Source organism: Lemur catta, chromosome 13 (genome assembly GCF_020740605.2).
Source record: "Lemur catta isolate mLemCat1 chromosome 13, mLemCat1.pri, whole genome shotgun sequence".
Taxonomy (NCBI): domain Eukaryota; kingdom Metazoa; phylum Chordata; class Mammalia; order Primates; family Lemuridae; genus Lemur; species Lemur catta.
In genome coordinates this window covers 76,480,944-76,501,179 of record NC_059140.1, presented here as the reverse complement: position 1 = coordinate 76,501,179, position 20,236 = coordinate 76,480,944, and the positions used below count along the sequence as shown (strand labels likewise).

The following is a 20,236-nucleotide window of genomic DNA, read 5'->3' as shown; positions in this document are numbered from 1 at the left end:
GACTTGTGAGCAACAATTGAGATATGTAATTTTCTTTGTAACTTCTGTCCACAGAGTAATGGAACTTTGAACTTATAAAATATTTGGATTTCATGTTTGTGTTTTGAAATATTTAATATTTCCATCTTTAAAAGTTTAATAATTTACCTTATCTCTTAAGCAAGAATTTAAAATATCCGGTGATGAAAATATGGAATAGTTTGTAGAGACGGTTTTAAGACTTTTCCAATGTTTAAATCTAAGTCTGGATCTCTGAGTACGGTTGACCACCCCCCCTGCCTTTTATCCTTTCCAAGAGTTGGTCTCAAAAACACAAACATTTATTTACTATAGGTAGACTTAGTTCTTTCATAAACACACTCCCAGTAACATGGCTAAGAGTCATTGTTTTTTTTCTCTATTTGAATTTTCTTTTGGTTCTAGTCAAACAGCTGTATCCTTATCCGTTTAGCTTCTGAATAAGTATATACTGAGTATCGGCTGAATGAAGGATTCACCAATATGTGTTTCATTCACTCAGAAAATATTTGAACATGCATTTTGTGTGAGGCACTAAGTTTAATTATTGTGGTATATGATTTTTATTACTATTATAGGTATTGTCAAGTTAAACATTTATTAGATTTGTGGGTTACCTGAGTTGTGTATGTGGAAACTTATATAACTTACCTTCCAGATCCTCTAACTTCACCTGCTTCATCCTTGTTTAATGACTTTGGTGCCCTCAACATCTCTCAGAGAAGAAAGGTAGGTAAAATTGAAATTTGAGTGAAACTAAATGGAATTTAGAAGTGATGTTGGGACTGTTACCTATGTAGTGTCAATATTTTCTCAAGTAGAAGGGAGAGCCTTTTATGGGCTATTATATTTTTATTGCCTTTTATTTATCCTTTTCTTAAAAAAATCTCTTATATGTGGAATTTTCTTTGATCTCTATGCATGGAATAGAGAGATTTTATGTTAAGGGATGAAATCCTGCTTATTTTTGCTCATTTTCATTATCTTAATGTATTCTGTTTTTAAGATAATATCTAATTTAATGTAGTTGCTGTTAATGTGACCCATTGTAAGCGTATTAATCATGTTTTAACTTTGTTGTCTAAATTTCAAAGATTCTCCCCTAATTTAAACTCATTACAAGGCAAACTTAAAATTTTCAACTTTTCATAATTGGCCCAACTATGCAAAAACAGTTTAAAATCTTCTCATATTAGAAATTTAATTTATCTTTGTTTAGAATTGAAGCTGATAGACCATATATAGATTTTTGAGGTATTTTATAAGGACTGATGTTATGACAAGTTCAAATGAATAGTTTGATGCCTTTGAGTCTTAATGAGAATCTTATTAATATTAGTAATCATCTAGAGAAGATGGTCTTTTTGGTTAGGATCAGTAGCAGCTAAAGATGTTCAGGAGGTTGTAAATCTTGATGGAAATTACTATAAATTATAGCATCCAGTTTTCTAAATAATGGAAGAGAGACCCAAAATAAAAGAATATTAATTTTAGAAAAACTGATATGAACTTAAGATGCTTCTAGGAAGGATCTGATGATAGTGTAAAATGATTCAAGAAGACTATGGTGGTGATGGCTTCACATTGTATACTTATCCCCAAACTCTTTGAGTTGTATACATTAAATATGTACTGATTTTTATATGTCAGTAATACCTCAATAAAGTGATTTTTAAAATTCAGGAAAACTAGATGATCTTAAGACAAAAAAAAATTTATGGGGACAGGTCTAAATTACATTAACATCTCATGTACCTAATGTTTTCATTTTGAGACATGGATGAACAAGAAGGTAATTAGAAAATGTTTTTAAGCAACTAGAATTGATAGACTGAAGTGTATGGGTTTGATTTTTATATATTTCCTTATAGATTCTCAACAAGAATAAATTACTCTTGCATCACATGCTTTTCTCTTAAGTTGGAATATTTGGTTTTTAAATCCATATGTTAGAAGTGGAGTAGAGTTGGACACAAGCAGACCCATTGACAATAGTGAGAGGACAAGAGACAAATCCTGTCAATGTGAAAGTATGCAGGATACAACCTGAAAGTCAAGTTGTCTGGAGCTCTTTAGGGGAAAATAAAGAGTCCTTAAGTTGTCTTAGGCATCTCCTGAATGGCTTTTTCACATTTTAAAAGTGTAAGTTAACTGTCATAAGTAGTATTTCTGATGTATGAGCATGAAGTAAAATTAGAATGGTGAATTAATACTTAAAAATATTCCTAATATGACGGGTTGGTGGAATGTGTCTTAAAGTTGAAATACATGATTTTGATATACTGACATTTATTTTTGAAAAGGTAAAAATCATTAGGGATTGGAAAAGGGAAGGCATAAAAAATTTATTTTAAAGTAAAAGGAAATGTTACTACAAATGTGACCTCAATATTTGGAGAGATATTAGAATATATCCTAGTGGGTCAGGTGTCGTGGCTCACACCCGTAATCCTAGCACTTCGGGAGGCCAAGGCTGGAGGACTGCTTGAGGTCAGGACTTCAAGACCAGCCTGAGCAAGAGCGAGACCCTGTCTCTACCAAATATAGAAGAATTAGCCAGGCATGGTGGCACTCGCCTGTAGTCCCAGCTACCTGGGAGGCTGAGGCAGGAGGATTGATTGCTCCAGCTAGGAGTTTGAGGTTGCTGTGAGCTATGATGATGCCACTGCACTCTAGCCTGGGTGACAGAGTGAGACCCTGTCAAAAAAAAAAAAAAATCAATAAATAGAAGAATATATGGAAGCAGACTAATGTAGTGAAATGAGACTCTGCTGTGATCCCCCCCCCCCCCCCCCCCCCCAGCTCTTGGATCTCTGTCTTTGTGACCTTGGGCCAACTTTTCTAGGCTGTAATCTCATCTGTGAAATGATAAGCGTGACTTGGGTAGTTGCTGTGGTATCTTTCTTCTGTAAAACTCAATGTCTGTCTAAATTGAAAGCATTCACATGTCCGCTCTACCTAGAAATTCATGGTTTATGTATTCATATATCTTTGAGGGACTGTATTTTTTTTACCTTTTACCTTTAAAATAATATGTAATCCAGGGTCATGGAGAGTTTTTCCAGTAGTGGGCATATAGTTAGAAGTCTGTGGGGGTGCAGGTTGCATGTATATTTAGATTGTTTATGGTTCAGTTGAGAAGGTTTAACGTCTCTTTGTATTAGAAAATGCTCTTGGCTTAAGAGTATTGCATTTACACATTGTGAATTGAAGGCATATGGAGACTTTGCCTATTTTTCTTTTGTTGTAGTAATTTATAATATCTATTTAATGATGTAATTTTATTGGAAATAACTCAAAATTACATATATATTTAATTATAGTTCTAGGTTTATCTAAGCAGGCTAGCACGATAACTTGGTAACCTTTTATTTCATAATGAAATGGAAGAACAGGTAGGTAGGCCATATTTACCACTATTTCATAGCTAGTGAGATTTTTCTAAAAATCTTAGGCCAGTCCCTGGGCCAGGTATATTGACTTTTGCCTTTGGGGCTATGTGACTTATTGGGGTCAGATCAGTCAAATGTCTTTCCTATAGACAGTTTTACCATATGCTATGTGGAAAATTGAAAAGAGTTATTTGTTACTGCTTCCTTCAAATCTAATTAGAGAGGCAATACATAAACCTACTAGAGTACATTTACACAGCAATATGTTAATTAGTGCCAATTTAAATATTTGATGATTGCTAGGTAGCAGAGAATTCTCTAGATCTAGAAGAATTTATGTATGGAGAAAATAAGTTTTGAATTGATTTTTTGAGGGTAAGGGCCATGGATAAGCAAATATACCTAGGCAGAAGGTATGCGTGATTACAGGTGGTAGAAATAGGAGCTTTGATTGTCTTCTTTCTTTCTTTCTTTCTGTCTTTCTGAGAATCATAGATAAGCTAAGAAAATAAGGCTGAGGGCCTTCCTATCTTTAGGAACTTGTTAAAGAGGTCATAGCCATTCATCTGGGCTGTATTGTTAGCTTTGTGAGAAACTTCCTGAAGAGTTGTGTACTGAGAATGTATGCCTTAGGGCACTACTACTCATAGTGTGTCACGTACTAGTCCATGAATTATTTGTTACCTGTCGGTAATGAGATAGTTAAAACATTGAAGGTAAATGTTTAGAAACTTCTATAATAATTTGATAATACTGTGACATCCAAATGTGCAGTCATTTTTCTAGTAATTCACTTTTATTTTACAAAATTATAGGACCATGATAGATAGGAAAGTTTTTTAAAAAGGATCTTTTATATTGATGTTTGAGAAGAAGCACTGATTATTTTTTCTTCTGTTTTCCACATTAGGGATGCATAATTTTATAGATAGAAAAAGAATCATTTGAGTTTTGTTAAAAGTGGGAGTTAATATACTAGTGATAAATACATTAGGAAATCTTGATAGCAAGATACAGTTAAAGTTGAGCACTGGTATAATATGAAAAGAAAGACTTGAGAGTTACTGTGAATCACAAAATGTGATCTAGACAAGTAAAATTTTCGGTGACAAATCCTTTGGGAACAAAGTATCTTTATAACTAAGTCAGGTGTTGAAATACAGATATTTATAAATGAAGTGGTTCAGTGCTGCAGTATCTTGATGATTCTTGTCAGGCTATGAGTTTTTATGCAGGACAACCACATGTGATTGAGGTAAATCCTAGGCAAAATGAGAAATCTTCAAAATTTGTCTAGCATTCTTGACTTCCCCTTTTATATCTTTCTGGGCTATTGCCCTTCTTCACCTTTTTTATTCACCTAGTCATTTTCCTAGTCACCTTTTCTTCCCCCACCCCAATTCATTAAAGCAAAAAGAGTTCTGGTACCCATCACTTACATTTCTTTGGTTTACTTTAGTGTATTGTTTCAGTCAGTATGCAGCTTTATCTGGATATTTGCATTGTGTTCCTAATAGTGATGTAATAGATTTTCACTTTTGTAAATTGTTTTGGACATTAATAACAAATTAAATACTTTGGGGTTAGGAGGCAAATATTTCTAAAGTATCATGTTTATTTTTTCTGTTGTTGAAATTAAAGCTCTTTGTTAGGATGAGGGAAATGGGATCAAAGGGGACTGGCTAGCTCACCTGCTTATGGCTTATTTGTGAGGATATGTGGATGGTGGCGGTCCACTTCTGCATTACTCTGCTGGAGAGAAAATTCAGTAGCATACTTTTCTCTGCTTTCTTCCTTGTTTGAACCAGTTTGGGTCCTCCTTTGTACTGTTCTTTTATCTTAAGAACATCCATCTCTCTCTACCATTTCTGTTACAGACTTACCAATGATTATGTATATTTTCTAATTAATTTGACATTAAAAATGTTTCCTCTAGCATTTGTGTTAGGACTGTTTGTTTTTATATAATGTAATTTGAATATACTGTCATTTTTATTCCTAATGATCTCTAGTAATCAACTTCTCTTAGCAAATGGCTGTGTTCTCTTTCTTCTGTGCTTTTTAATTGGCAAACGTAAATGTTCTTCCTATTGTTTATCTCCAGTATTAGTCAATTCTTTTCTAAAAATGTGCAAGTAACATTAGTTTGAAACTTGTTTAAAAATATGATAGTTCCTATAGAAAAAAAAATCAACTTTGAAAGAGTTAATTTTCTTTTCCCACTAAGAATACTCCAGGATTGTGTTGAGATAAAAATGTATTTTGGAAAGAACAGATTAAGTTTTGGTGTTACAAATGAGAGGTTTGATCATGTGCTTGCTGTGCTTTATTTTAATTGGTACTTTGTGTGCTCTGATTGTTTTTGTTGAACCAAGAAAGATTCTTCTAAATTCATGATTGCAAGAGAATTTTGTTTTATTGATTGATTTTAAAAAAGAGCTCTTGTGGGAGATTTTGTCTTGGAAGTATTTTTGTAGGTGTGTATGGTAGTATGGTGTTTGACACTTAACCACATTTACACATGTGAACTGAAATTTGGGTTCCTTTTTATACACAATATATAATACTATGGGTTGTACTCATCTAGTTTTATAGCTTTGGGTTTTATAGCTTTGAGTTAGTTCTTACATAGTAATGGTAGCTTATTAGAACCATCATGTGTTTACCACTTGGACCTATGAACTAGTAGATCATTCTGAGATTAGCTGGTTGGCTTCTTTACACTCTATTCTGGTCATTGTATTTGTAATGTGTAATAGCTGATATTAAGAACCTGGCATTGGCCAGGCACGGTGGCTTACGCCTGTAATCCTAACAGTCTGGGAGGCTGAGGCGGGAGGATTGCTTGAGGTCAGGAGTTGAAGACCAGCCTGAGCAAGAGCAAGACCCTGTCTTTACTAAAAATCAAAAAAATTAGCTGGGCAACTAAAAATAGTAACAAAAAAATTAGCTGGGCATTGTGGCGAGCGCTTGCAGTCCCAGCTACTTGGGAGGCTGAGGCAGGAGGATGGCTTGAGCCCAGGAGTTTGAGGTTGCTGTGAGCTAGGCTGACGCCACGGCACTCATTCTAGCCCGGGCAACAAAGCGAGACTCTGTCTCAAAAAAAGAACCTGGCATCGATGGTAGTGTTCATCCCTATTTTCCTAGGATGTAGGTGTGGTGAATGAATTAGTAAAGACCAGTTTAGAATTCTCATCCACAAACATGCTAGCCTAAATTTTAGGATATTTAACCAAAACCCTGTAGTTTTCCCCACCTCTATTTTATTCCCAAGATTTGTTCTCCTTGCATTTTGAATATAGGAAGAGGGCACTTAATTTTATTTCTTTGAATGAATTCTCTAGCTGTTGTTTCTCATTGATTCCATCCATGTCAATTAGATTCAAAGAGATTTATTTAGAAATTTGTATTTGGCCATCTCAGGTTTAGCTAGAATAATATTAAGGTTGTAATGTGTTAAGGAATATTATAGAATGTGGAAAAATTTCTTTGAATTGGAGACAGGGTACCATAGTTAACACATTGACTGCCACACTAGAAATTTTTTTTTTTCCCTTGGGGCCACAGTATTTTCTTACAAAAATAGAATAAAAACTTCAAAAACAAAATGGTTCTTTCTAATTTAATGAAAAATTTGTTATTTTTTATTGTTTTCTGTGCAGGAGTTACATGCAATTAAATTGTCAATATTAATTGTAATGATAAAAACATCAAGAAGTAAGATTTTCAGAAACCAACTACAGGGTTTTGCCCAGGGAGCCACCTATTACGTAACATGTGTGCTACAGCATGGCAGCATGAGTTGCCTGTGCACCACATAGCTCCCAAGGTAAAGAGATGTGTGAGTTACATTTGCTTCATGAGGCCCAAGGCTCAAAACTAGTGTGAATTAAATACAATTCCCATGGCAGTTAATGTGTTAAGAATACAAGCATTGGAGCCTGACCTTATCTTAGTTGTTGGTATAGGCAACTTATTTTAACCTTTCCTAATATTCACTTTTCTCATCTATAAAGTTGGCATAATAGGTACTATGTCATAGAATTATGTGAATTAAATATGTTAGTGTATATAAAATGCTTGGCATAGTATCTTATGCTTGTCAAATAGCAGCTCTTGTTATAGTCTTCTATTGCTTATGATTCTGCAGTTTTATAACTTACATTTATCTGTTTCTGAATATGTACCAGATCACTTTCCATTAACTACCATCTCAGTTTAAATTCAGCTACAGTAAATGAAAGAGTATGAACACAGCAGGTTGGAGAAAGAATTCTCAGACAGCGATTAGGGTATACCAAAGTAAAAATTTGTTTATTTCTCTGAGAAAGAGAGAGAGAGAGAAAGAGAGAGAATGAGTGGCTATGGCACCCAGAGAAAGAAAGAAATGTAAGGTAGTTGAGGAAAAGCAGCTAGTGTTTTAAAGAGTAAAGATGTTTTTGGTTTTTTTCTCTCTCTTTGCTTTAGGAGGCTGATAACAGGGACAGCTTTGGAGCTGTGGTGTTTCTTTTTTCCATTTTTTGTTTTCCTTTTCTTTATGAAGTCCTTCAAATCTGCCCTGCAAGAGTTGAGGCACAGAGCTGCAGCAGAAAGTTTGCACCCCTACTGTCCACTTTAGGGCTCCTCAAGGCTGAGTAAATGAGACTCAGAGATAACAAATTAGGCCACAGGTGTTTTTAATTAAACAAAACAAAGGGGATAGTTATCTGTTTTCTTTTCAAAGGGGGCAATTTTGTGAATTTATTTCCCTTACTTTCTGTTTGATAGTTTATTTTTCTGTTAGATAGGTTATTAGTAGGACCGCCTTTCAGTAAAGAACATTCCTGAAGATATTCTACTTCATTTCAAGATTGAATTTAAGCAAGTGTACACATAAATTAAAAGGAAACTGTTTGCTAATAAGCCAGTAGGCATGTTGTTAGCATGGTGATTGCTTTTGGTAAGGGACTAAAATTGATATAAAAAACTTCAGTGATCATTACAGTTGATTGTGGAAATAACTTTTCTGACTTAAAAAAAAACCCCTCATTTTCACTCAGAATATTAAAATTACTTTGGCACGGTATGTTATTTCTTCATATCTTGTATGTGTTCTGGTTTCACTCTGTGAAGCAAAAGGATATAAGAAATTACAGCTTGGTGTTCCAGTTCTTAAGAAATAAAATGTACCTTGCTTAGCAAGGATACTCCAGCTGATTTTATTTTTGGTTGTATGAAATTCTTGTGTAACAATTGAGGGTTTTTTTTTTTTTAATATCATGAGACATTCTTGTTTTAAAAAATAATTTTTATTTCAAAATATTAGAGAGTACAAGTGTTCTTGTTACATGGATGAATGATGTAATGCTGAAATCAGGGCTTTTAGTGTGCCTGTCACCAGTAAAGTGTTCATTGTACCTAATAGGTAAGTTTTTATCCCTCATCCCCCTTCCCACCTACATTGAGTTTTTAAGAACATAAGTGACTTTTGTAGTCTTTCTGAAATTATTCCGTAGATAGTATTAGTCCCCACCAGTGATCTGACTCATAGCAGAAGTTAAACAAATGTATATATGTGTTTATGTATGTAAATTATGTTCTGCTGTATTTGATATCATTTAGATGAATTTTAACATAGTTGTTTCCTCTGTTTTCATCCTCCATATGACTTGTGTATTGGCTTTACAAATTAGAAGTTCTTTTTCATGTACAGATGTTTATCTGTTCATGAGTCTTTAATAATGATGGTCTGTTTTTCTGTAGACCTACTTGCCCATCCCATCCTACTATTGTCTGTATTTGAACTTAAACAGTGAAAACATAAGGAACTTAATATATTTTCATGAAAAGCCCACAATTAATAGTAATGACCAGAGGGATAAATACAACATAATCTTTGAGGCTGACCTGTTTTGTTTTTAATTTTTAAGTCTTCTTAAAAAATTCGCTGGAGCCTAAGCTATAGTGATTTGTAGATCCAAATTTACTATCTAAATCAATTAACTGTATGAGCCTTTAAAATCCAGATGTATTAACACTCCTAATTAGTAATTTATGTGTAGATAGGTCCCCATGTTAATGAATATATGGGAATTATTTTTGTATTTTAAAAATTCAAGTGGTTTTAATCAGTTTGGGGTCTATTTTCCCCATTAATGGAATTATAATCTTCTATTTAGTTCTCATAATAACAAATATGCTAAGATAATCAGAATATTTAATTAACTGAGGGAAAACCATTTGGAGTCAGAGGAGGTTGTAAAAGAAATGGAAGCTTATTTTGGAATAAATATGTAGTAAATTCTAGGACAAAGGTTTCTAATCAGTGGACCTGAGACTCTTAAGGAATTGGAGGAGGTTGCTTTGCTGAGTTCTTACTGCAGAAGAATTCATATATTCATAAAGCATTGTCTGAAGGGAGATATATTTCTCATACATGCACTAGTATTTTTCAAGTTTGTGACGATGTTCTGATTAATAAAATACAAATCATTTACAAATGTCTTTTAAATCATTGTTTTCAGAGTACAAATAGTAAAAGTACAATTACTATGTTTTTTGGTGTTCCAAGGAGGTTCTTATAATTCAGGGCATTGGAAACTTTTTGTTCTGGGGATAACAATTTGTTCTCTCTAGTTTATTATTAATGATTAGATTATGACATATAATAATGTGCAACTTGATAATGTGAGGCATTTTGGAGATAATACTGTTTTGTAATTGCTGACAGAGTTGTGCCCAGAAAATTGGTGTGTTACTGGCTAGCTTTGACTACATTTTCTGTACAAGCAGTAGTATTTATAGATTGTTCTTTAGCTAGACTTTGAACTTTTTAGAGGAAGAGAATAGATTTTCTTGATCATTGTGTATTTAAGAAGAGCAGAGAAGCTTATCCTAAAATGTTGACTGAATGAATGAATGAAAAAAATCTAAGTGTGTACATCTAGGCTTCAGAATTAAAACAGTACTAAAATTAGTTTTTATTTTTCTTTCCTTTGACATAGTGAGTCTAGAGACTTACCTCACTGGTTGGGAATGAGAATGGACTTTGCTTAGTTCCAAACCATTGGACATAGCTTTTATGGAATGAGGCAGAGGTTTTTGAAAAGCCAGGGCTTTGGGAGCTATTAGTAATGGTCTGGAGACTCTGAGTGTTTAGGTCAAACTCCAAAGGGGCAAGGAGCTATAAGGAGTTGGAGTGTTCAACTTTTAAACCCCTGCCTCTTTTCATTTTTGGAGGGGGCCCCAGTTTCTATTTGCATGACTAGTTGTTTCTTTTTTTTATTATTATTATTTTTTATTTTTGTGTTTTTTATTTCTTTTTCTTTTTTTTCTTTTTTTGACCACCTCACTCAGCAGAAAGGTTGTTTCTCCTCTAGGTCTTTTCTCTGACATTCTTGAGAACTTTATTGCTCAACGTGTGGTCACCAGATCAGCATTTGCAGTCTTGGCAGCTTCTTTAGAAATGCAGACACTCAGGGCTCACTCTAGGCCCACCAAATCAGAATCTTTATTTTAACAAGATTCTCAGAAGATTTATATGTTCATTATAGTTTGAGAAGCACTACTCTAGAATATATTCTCAAACCTTTTCTTATCCTTGAAAACTTTTAGTCAAGCCCTAAGGTGCTTTTTAAAAAAATTCTCAATAAAAAGAGTAAAATGAAACTATTTCAACTTTATCTTCAAGTGTTGTTCATTTAGATTTTGTGAAGAAAGATAAAAATCAGTCACTTTTGTGATGAATTGAGACTTAAAAATTGTATATATATATTGAGAAAGAGGAAAAAAAACAGTTACAGGCTCTGCTGGATATTTTACCAACAAAAAAAAAGAATTGGGAATTTTGGTGTACAGTGTTGACTTAGTAGGGGTGGAGCATAAAAGCTGGTTATCAATAGGATATGCAGTTAAAGAAAATTTTTTTTTCAATAGAGACAGGTTCTTGCTCTGTTACCCAGGCTGGAGTGTGGTGGCACAGTCACAGCTCACTGCAGCCTCAAACTCCTAGGCTCAGTGGATCCTCCTGCCTCAGCTTCAGAGTAGGTGGGACTACAGGCATGTGGCACCATGCCTGGCTGATTTATTTATTTATTTACTCGTTTATTTTTGTAGAGACGGGGTCTCCTTATGTTGCCTGGACAGGTCTCAAAGTCCCAGCCCCAAGCGATCCTCTCACCTCAGCCTCCCAATGCTATCAGGCCACCCTGACATGGCATTTTAAAATGTTTCCCATTTTATAGTAACCAGCAAGATGAGACTGGTCAGGCTGTCAAGAATAGCGGATCAACAAGGGAATTGGCCTTTTTTTTTTCTTTTTCTTTTCTTTTTTTTTTTTATGTGGGGCCATTGCATTCTTTTTTGTTGTTATGTTTTTTCTTATTACGTCTTTTTTTCCACTTTTTTCTTTTTCTTTTTTTATTTTTTTGATCAGCAGTTTACCCTGGGCAGACATTGCATTCTTAAGGTTGGTGTTAAGGTTGGTCTAGGTAAGGATTTCTGGAAGGTAAGGGAAAGAGAAGAGGGATTGTTGCTTTGATGTGCTCTGGAGGAGGGGCCTGGATCTTGCAGAACTTAGAAAACTTTAGAAAATATAAACATTTCCCGTAAAATTTTATTTGCACCTTTTATTTCCTCATCTTCCATTTGACTTCTGCTTTTCCCTTAGTCCCTACTTATAGTTGTTTTTAACCTGCCAGATTTTTCCACAGTCGGGCCTTAGCTATTTCCATTGTAGTTGCCTCTAGTTCACATCTTCCTTTCTAGACTAGTGATTCTTAGCCGGAGGCAATTGTGTTCTCCTACTCCCAGAGGACAATCTATCTGGGACTATTTGGAGATATTTTTGGTTGTCACCACTGGGGTGGTGGTAAATACTCCACTACTGGTATTTAGCAGGGAGGACAGGGATGCTGCTAAACATCCTAGAAGGCACAGGACAGCCCCTCACAACAGAAGTATCCAAAGTCTGTAGTGCTGAGGTTGAGAAACCCTAACCTAGACTACTGCCAGAGTCCACTAATTTGTCTTTTTGTTTCCAGTTTTACTTCCCTTTCCCTAATTCTTCCTCCACACTACCTTTCTAAAACACAAATTTGATTTTGTTATTTCCCATTTAAAAGCTTTTATGAGTTCCCCTTTACCCATGGAATGATGCTTAAACTCCTTACCATAGGACATAAAAACAATGAATTTTTTTTTTTTTATTGCTTTCAAGTTTCATCTTTTGCTCTTAAGATGGACCCTCTACTAATGGTGGACTGAATACTTGTGGTTTTCCCCAAACACCACAGCACCCTTATGCCTCTACATATACATTTTTCACCATCATGCTTTCTATTGCTGCCTTCTCTTTTCAGATTTTTGTATTCTGTTGCTTATAATGGTGTTTTATAGTAAATAGTGTTGATACCCTAGATCCTTTTATTCAGTACCATATAGAAGGTTTTCCTTTTGGATTAACGTTTAATCTCTGGCTATGTATTGAAAAAACTTATATTTATAATGGAGATCTTATATTTATGTTTGGAGATCTCTTCTATCTAAGAAGAAAGTCCTTAGGCTAGATACAGGTTTTGGGGGCATGGGGTGGAGGGAGAAGAGTGATAAATTCCTGTTAGGAAAAATAAGAAACAATTATGAAAGCTGTTGAGGAGTGAGGATGTTACATTGTATGTATTTAAAACCTTTTACCTTTTTTCTATGTTTAATGTACTATTATATATAGAAGATAAATTGCATTGACTGTAATAACTGGGTCAAAGTGAGTCAGAATTTATGAAAGATCTAAATCTGTGGTCCCCAACCACTGGGCTGTGACCCCGTGCCGGTCTGTGGCCTGTTAGGAGCCCCTTTCCACTTGCCCCCGCCCCCGTGCAAAAATTGTCTTCCATGAAACCAGTCCTTGGTGCCAGAAAGGTTGGGGACTGCTGATAAATTAAAGGAGACCATTTAAAGCAATGATTTTGTTGCATTCAGATATATGACTGGAATGTACATGTACAAGACCTGTTTGACAGGTTGTGATTTTGTTTAAGTAAACATTTTTTGATTCTTTGATGTGTTGAACTTTTCTGGTAGAGTAAGGATAATCTTTTTTTGCACAGCCCAAGTCAGAGAAGCCTAGTAAGGATAATCTTAAGCTCAGAAATTTTCTAAAAGACAAATTTTAAATTAGTGAATGCTTAACTAAGTTATGTTATTCTTACTATATGTCAAAGCTTTTTATAGTTTGTCTACTTGAACACAAAAACTATGAATTTAATCTTAGTTTCTTTCCAAGGAGTTATGTTACTAGGTATAACTTGCTTTAAAATTCTTTCACTTACCATGTAGTTCCATGGTACAAACCATGAAGGATACATATTTGTTCTAATGTACAAAAGTTCTTTCTGATGTAAACAGAGTGACTAGATTGGTTCAAGATTGCATAAAGGTAAAAATACTTAGTCTCATAAAATAATTTATTCTCATAAAACTCTGTCCATGGCTATAATTATTGCATAGGTAGATTAATTGCCTTTCTTAATGCAAGTTTAATTATTTTTGTCCTCTTTAAATCAAAGACAATATATCAGATGCCCATTTGTGGAGTGGAGAATCTTAATTTGCATAGAATAATTTCCATAGGCATTATTTGCAGGGCTTTTGAAATTTAGAAGTCAGTTGTCTTCCTCAAATTAATTCTTTTTATACTAGAGAAATTAAAAAAAAAAAAAAAACTTACCTGGCTATGGTAGATAGCCAGAAGAAACTTATTATAATTTTAACTATTTGTTTCAGCAATCTTACTATACCTCATGATAGAACAATGAGTAACAATAGATTTTCTTATTTCAGGTTTTAAATTAGGTATCTTCTCAAGCATGGATCAGTATATCTTGAAGGGGAAAAATATATATACAAATTCCCTTTAAGATTCAACGTAGTGCACATTTGCCATAATTAAGAGAAATAATGTGGTGGAAGCAATCATTAATGTTTACATATAAAAGTCCAGTTAACCACTATTAAGATGGTTTACTAACTTTCTTATAATGTAAGCCACACTAAGGAATTTATGACTTTATTGGACAATTTATTCAATATTAATTTATTTATATTACTGAGATTTAAAAGGCTAAGGAAATTTGTGTTGTTATTGTTATTTTAGTCTGAAATTATTCTTTTCATTGAGGATGTTAGGTTAAATGCTCTCATAAGATAAAGTGGCCTGTACTCTGGCCAATGTACATGGAATAAAAAATCTTTAAAAATCCATTTCTTAGGAATCAGCTGCTTTTTTAAAGTGGGGTAATTCTCAGTAGAAAATAAGGTAGCAAGATGAGGAGCAGAAAAAGATATAATTTGGAGAACTTTTTTTTTAATCTGTATTTTATGTCTGTGAAGCCATTTCTTCATATTGCAGTGAGAATAGGTAAGTGACAGCAGAAAAAATTTTGCAAAGCATTTACTTTGCTGACAAGTTAATTTCTGTTCATTGAATAAGGTCTTAACAGATTATGATGTATTTGTCTAAAACATCTGTTGCTTTATATAATATTATTGTTCATCCTATTAGGACTGTGGGTTGTTTTGGAGGTGTGGGTTTGGTGCTGGGTGGGAGTTGGTGGGTGGTGATAAGGATGTTAGAGGGAGTGTTTTAGAAATTTTACTTGTTTCCTATTCCACCATTCCCAGTATCTTCAATATGTTAGTTATATTAGTTTAGATTAGTGTTGGGAGATGTTAGGAGTGGCCTGGTTTCTTTCCTTCTTTTTCCTAGCCAAGGAAGTATCGCCTGGGGATGCTGGAGGAGAGGCTAGTTCCGATGGGATCAAAGGCACGAAAAGCAAAGAACCCTATTGGCTGCCTTGCTGACAGGTGTAAATCAGGAGTACCCATCAATATGGTTTGGTGGAACAGAGTCACAGAAAACAATTTACAGGTAAAAATTTTTATTAGACATTTTTTGAAAAAGTGAATATCTTGGCTGCTTTCTGTGTCTGTGTGGGGTGGTGGGTATGAAAGGATTGGATGGCGTAGCTTATGTACCTAGGTGATTTAAAAGATTTTTTAATTGGAGTAAGGTTAGTGGCCTAATAACCAACTAAATGATTTTTGTTTCATAGCTTTTTGAACTTTCCCTGCTTTTTAGTATATTTTTCCAATTTTTTTTAAATTTATTTTTTTCCTTTTCAATTGTGTTAACATTTGAGTTCAGTTCTTTTTAATACACAGAGTTAGGGTACTATATTCAAAAGTCATGTCAAATTTATTATAGAAAGTTCCATGTATTTGGAATCTGAACAACAGGAAGCTTTATATGTTGTCTTTTTTGCGTTTTTACTAGGAAATAAAAATTGTAAACAAACTTGTCAAGGATTTGCTCTAAAACCAACTTCAATTGTGTGTTGTTATAGGGTTATTACAGATACATTTCAGTCTTTGTGTCTTCCGTTACTTATCCATTACTGAATAATGCAAATGAATTTTTATAACTCAAGGGCTAGTTTCTGTGTAAGATTTTGAAGTTCCTACAAAATAATTAATATTCCATTTTAATTTAGATTATAATTATTATGTTTTTGTTTTTGAAAAATTCACAATTGTTGTATAATGTAGTTAGTTTTATTAATCAAAATTTCAATTTACATGGAGGTAGAATATCTTTTCTCCAAAACTTTGAGTAAATTAGCATTTAAAATATATTCCTATTTTGATGCAAAAAAGAAAAAAAGAATAAAATATATTCTTAGCCAAAGCCTATAATCCCACGTGTATGTGCCATGCACAAAAAAGCTATAACAAAGTTAACAACTTGGTTTTATTTCTGTCTCTTACTTTATATTATAAATAGGTTTCACAATATTTTATTCTGTTCAAAAGAAAATGTGAAAGGATTGGATGTTGCCTTGGGCATAGGAAGAAAGAAATTATTCTAGAAATAAATATGGCAAAGTGTGCTATTTGCTCCAGTTGAAATTTTGGTAGTTTTTTTAAAGATGAGGAAAAACCGGGGATTTCCAAATAATCGTATACTTAAATTTCATTGGCAAATTTTGGTATGTCAATTATGAATAGCAATATGGTTATTTTAAGTGAATTTTCTTGTCTTTGAGATCAGTAGCAGAGAGATTTCATATGGGGGTTGTTAGAATTATTTTTCAGTTTTAAAAAGAAAGTCTGAAAATACATTGGACCCCAACTATATAAGAACAGATACAGGTGGAACTGGAATTACTTATAGTTGTAAGGGTGAAACAGTGATCAATGCAGAGCTGTAGCTACTTGAGCTCTCCACAAATGCCTTCCCCATTCCAGTGTCAGTTCTGAAACAGTTTTTAGTATAGCGTAAAATATCATTAGGTTGGTATAAGACTATATACTAGAGTTAATGCTTTTTAACATTAAAACAGGTAGTAATAGATTTGCATTAGTGTGTCTGAAAATTTAATTGGTGTCTTCTGAACCTAATATTTCAAATACTGTTATTTTATGCTTCAAATAATTCTTTTCCTTTAAGGACATAAGGAAGGTTATACTCCAAATTTAGAGCTTTATAAGCTCTAAAATACCACACATTACTGGTCACATGTTGAAGTATTGAAAAATTGCAGTTTAGTCTATGTTACTGTCTTTGTGGATTGCTAAACTGAGGACTTGGAATAGTTTATGCAGAGCATAGAGTATGTCAATGTATATTTTTTGCATTGGAGTTTTTCTCTTTTTTTGTAAGAGAGAAATAATTTTTATAAATCTATTCCATACCAATTTTTTTTTTGGTTTTGTGTGATGCTTACCTTTTCATATTGTTTTATATGTTTTACATATAAAAATTTAAAGGATTATGTAACCAGATAATATTCATATTTCCTATTCCATTTGTTTCTTTTCTTTTAAAACTTAGGTCCTCTCAATCTTCAGGCTAGAGAAATATTATTTACACTTTAATAATATAGCTATATTTTTTAAATGGTTCACTTGTGCCAGGCCCTGTGCTAAATTCTTTACATATATTGTCTCTTGGTCTTCCTAATAGCTTTTGGGATAAATGTTATTGTTAAATGAAGAAACATCTTTAGGGAAGCTAAAGTAACAATAAGGTTTAAACAGTCAGCAGAGGAGCAGAAATTTGAACACATGTTTATCAGACTCAGAATCTCTTCACTTCTATGTGATATAGCTCTAGTGCTTTAATTGCACTAGAGCTGTAACTGTTTTAGTTAACTAGTTAGCTGAAGTTCTATAGGACAGCTTTTTTGAGGGTGGGAATGCATGCATAGTTTTCGAGAAATGTGCTGTAACTTATGTATAACTGCAGCATTTGTAAGGTCAGTCCTTTTTCCTTGATACATCTTTTTCTCAGTGACATTAAATTACCTTTTTCTCTGGAGCTTTAAAACATTTCTTTATATTCATTTCTTAATCTTTACCCAACATCTTACCCCTTTGGCACCTCTGAAAACAAAAGAAAACCAACTGTCAACCAACAAAAATCTTAACAACAAAATCTTTGAGTTTTTGAACTCAGTGATGAAATACAGTCATTCACGTTGCATTTATTCTCTTCAGTGCTGGATTTCTTTAAAGAGGCCCATAATTCCCAGCCTTTTATTACTTAGTAATCTTTTTATTTATTTTCTACCAAGAATCTCCTGATATAAAAGAGCCTGTCTACCAAACATGACATTTATAAAACTAATTCATGGGTTCATTTTAAAATATGTATGTCTAGAACTGCTAATTAGAGAATCAAAGAAACTTGATATTTTTCTTAGTCTATTGTAGCTTTGCAGAGAGTTATGAAATTTAGTTTTCATAACTGTTTGAAAGATTGATAATACACATTTGGTCTCCATTGCTGTGTTTTTTTTAATTACGCAGTTGGGGACCCTTGGAGTAGTTTTTACTCTTCTCTTATTTCTTTACCATCCATTTATTCCTTAAATGTCTGCAGGTTGGCATCACCAAAGTTTTGTGGGAACTCTCCTCAAAATTTGCTAGATATCTTAATTGCTAAATCCAGCAGTTTTGCCCGGTACTTAATACTGTTGGCTACCTTGGTTTTTGTGAAACTCTTTCCTCTTAGCACATTTAACTCTTTGTTTAATCCCTGGCTCCTTGTGAGCTCCTGTTTTTGGTTCACTTGTTCTTTGCTTTTCCTTGTATGTTCTTGGTTCTTGAAATTTTTTCTGTTAGAACTGTCTTCTGAGTTCTCAAGACCCAGACTTTTTGTGCCTTCTTGTATCTTTGCTAGATATCTTTGTAGGTATATATTCCACTCTCACTGCAAATCTGAGAAGTCTAAAACTCAGTATAATTTTTCTGTTCTCCAAATCTGTTGCTTCTCTTATATTCTCTTATATTCCTTCTTCAGTTAATGGCATTATCATCTTCCCAGTCATTGAGATTAAATATACCTTCTCTGTTATCTCCTACATTCTACCACTTAATATGAGAAGGAAACTACTCAGGTTTGAGCATTAATTGAAAGACAATATATTGAACAACATACATTTGCTATCATATTAAGTCTTTATAACAATAATCACATATTATCTTCACTTGACAAATAAGGAAGTTATGCTTTAAAAAAGCTTAATGCCAGTAAGCGATAGAGCTGAGATTCTAGCCAAGATCTATTTTCCTCTAAATCCTGAAATTTTCCTGCTGTACTGTCTGCCTCTAATCTCTGATCTTTAAAAGTCTATAGTATCTTACTCTTCTTTCTGACATAGTTTATTCTTTACATGTAAATATCTTCTGAATAGTTGTTGTCAAATCCCTTTAGGATCTGTCCTATCCTACCTTTCTGGGGCCATCTCTCCATATCCATCAACATATGCTACATTATAATCATATGGATCATTCGTATTGTATATAATATCAAATATGTTGTCAGTTCTCTGTACCATTGCTAAGTGAGCCTAAAAAAAACCTTCCCTCCTTTTTCCTTCAAGAGATGGCTCAAATGCTACCTTCTCTGAATACTTGTTTAAACATTCAGGGGGTGGGGAGTGGAATACACACACATGCCTATTTCTGCAATACTTGGTGTTTAATGGTGATTTCATTCTGTTTTGTATTAAATTTGTTCACCTGTTTGTCTTTTTCCATGAGATTGTCAGTATTTGAGACTGGGCATGTGTTTATTATTTTTGTATGCTGAAGGTATTGTGTTTATAAATGCCACTGTTTAATTTTATTTGGTAATATATGTAATTTTGTAGTAACTTATTCTAAGACTTTTCTATATTTTACATAGGTGTTTTTTTGTTTTTTTTTTGGTTTTTTTTTTTGTTTGTTTTATAGCTACCATATGTTACCACTGCTTAGTTCTGGTGTCACAACTGATTGAGAACACAGGGTGATGATTTCAATCTTTAAACCTGGTAGTATTCTTAATTACTTCTTGACAGTGTTGTTTAGTGACAAAGCTTCTTGTTTTATATTTTTCTCATGATCTCAGCCTAAACACCAAGCAGAGGGTAGATGGAAGGTCGCTGACATACCACATCAGCAACACTTTATTTCACCTAAATGCACATTCACTTTGCTTTTTCCTTTAGTCTCTGCCTAGGATGATCGCAATCATTCTGCCTAACCAATCTATATGTGAATTCAAGATTTTTGGTTTGTTCTGTGATTACACAGCTCAGACACTATTGCTTGGGACTAAAATATTTTATCACTTGCCCTACCAAATTGTTGTGAGGATTCAAATTTCCAAGCACATAATAGATGTTAAATAAGTGTCCATTCTTCTGATTTTACCTTATCACCTTATCTCCTAAAATTTATCTTTATTTATGGTACGGTTTGTAGTTATTCATATGTGCCTGCATGGTGGTATGTATACAATAGGG

General features: G+C 33.6%; 1 protein-coding gene across 3 annotated transcripts in view; it reads left to right on the top strand.

Moving 5' to 3' along the window:
* Positions 1-20,236, top strand: part of PAN3 (poly(A) specific ribonuclease subunit PAN3) — a 129,936-nt gene that overhangs the window by 24,521 nt on the left and 85,179 nt on the right. For 2 of the 3 annotated variants that reach the window (XM_045566843.1, XM_045566844.1), the window contains exons 4-5: positions 677-747; positions 15,154-15,315. In XM_045566843.1, coding sequence (XP_045422799.1) covers positions 677-747; positions 15,154-15,315 — 233 coding nt within the window. The remainder of the gene's footprint in view (positions 1-676; positions 748-15,153; positions 15,316-20,236) is intronic. The other variant, XM_045566845.1, reaches the window with a different exon arrangement.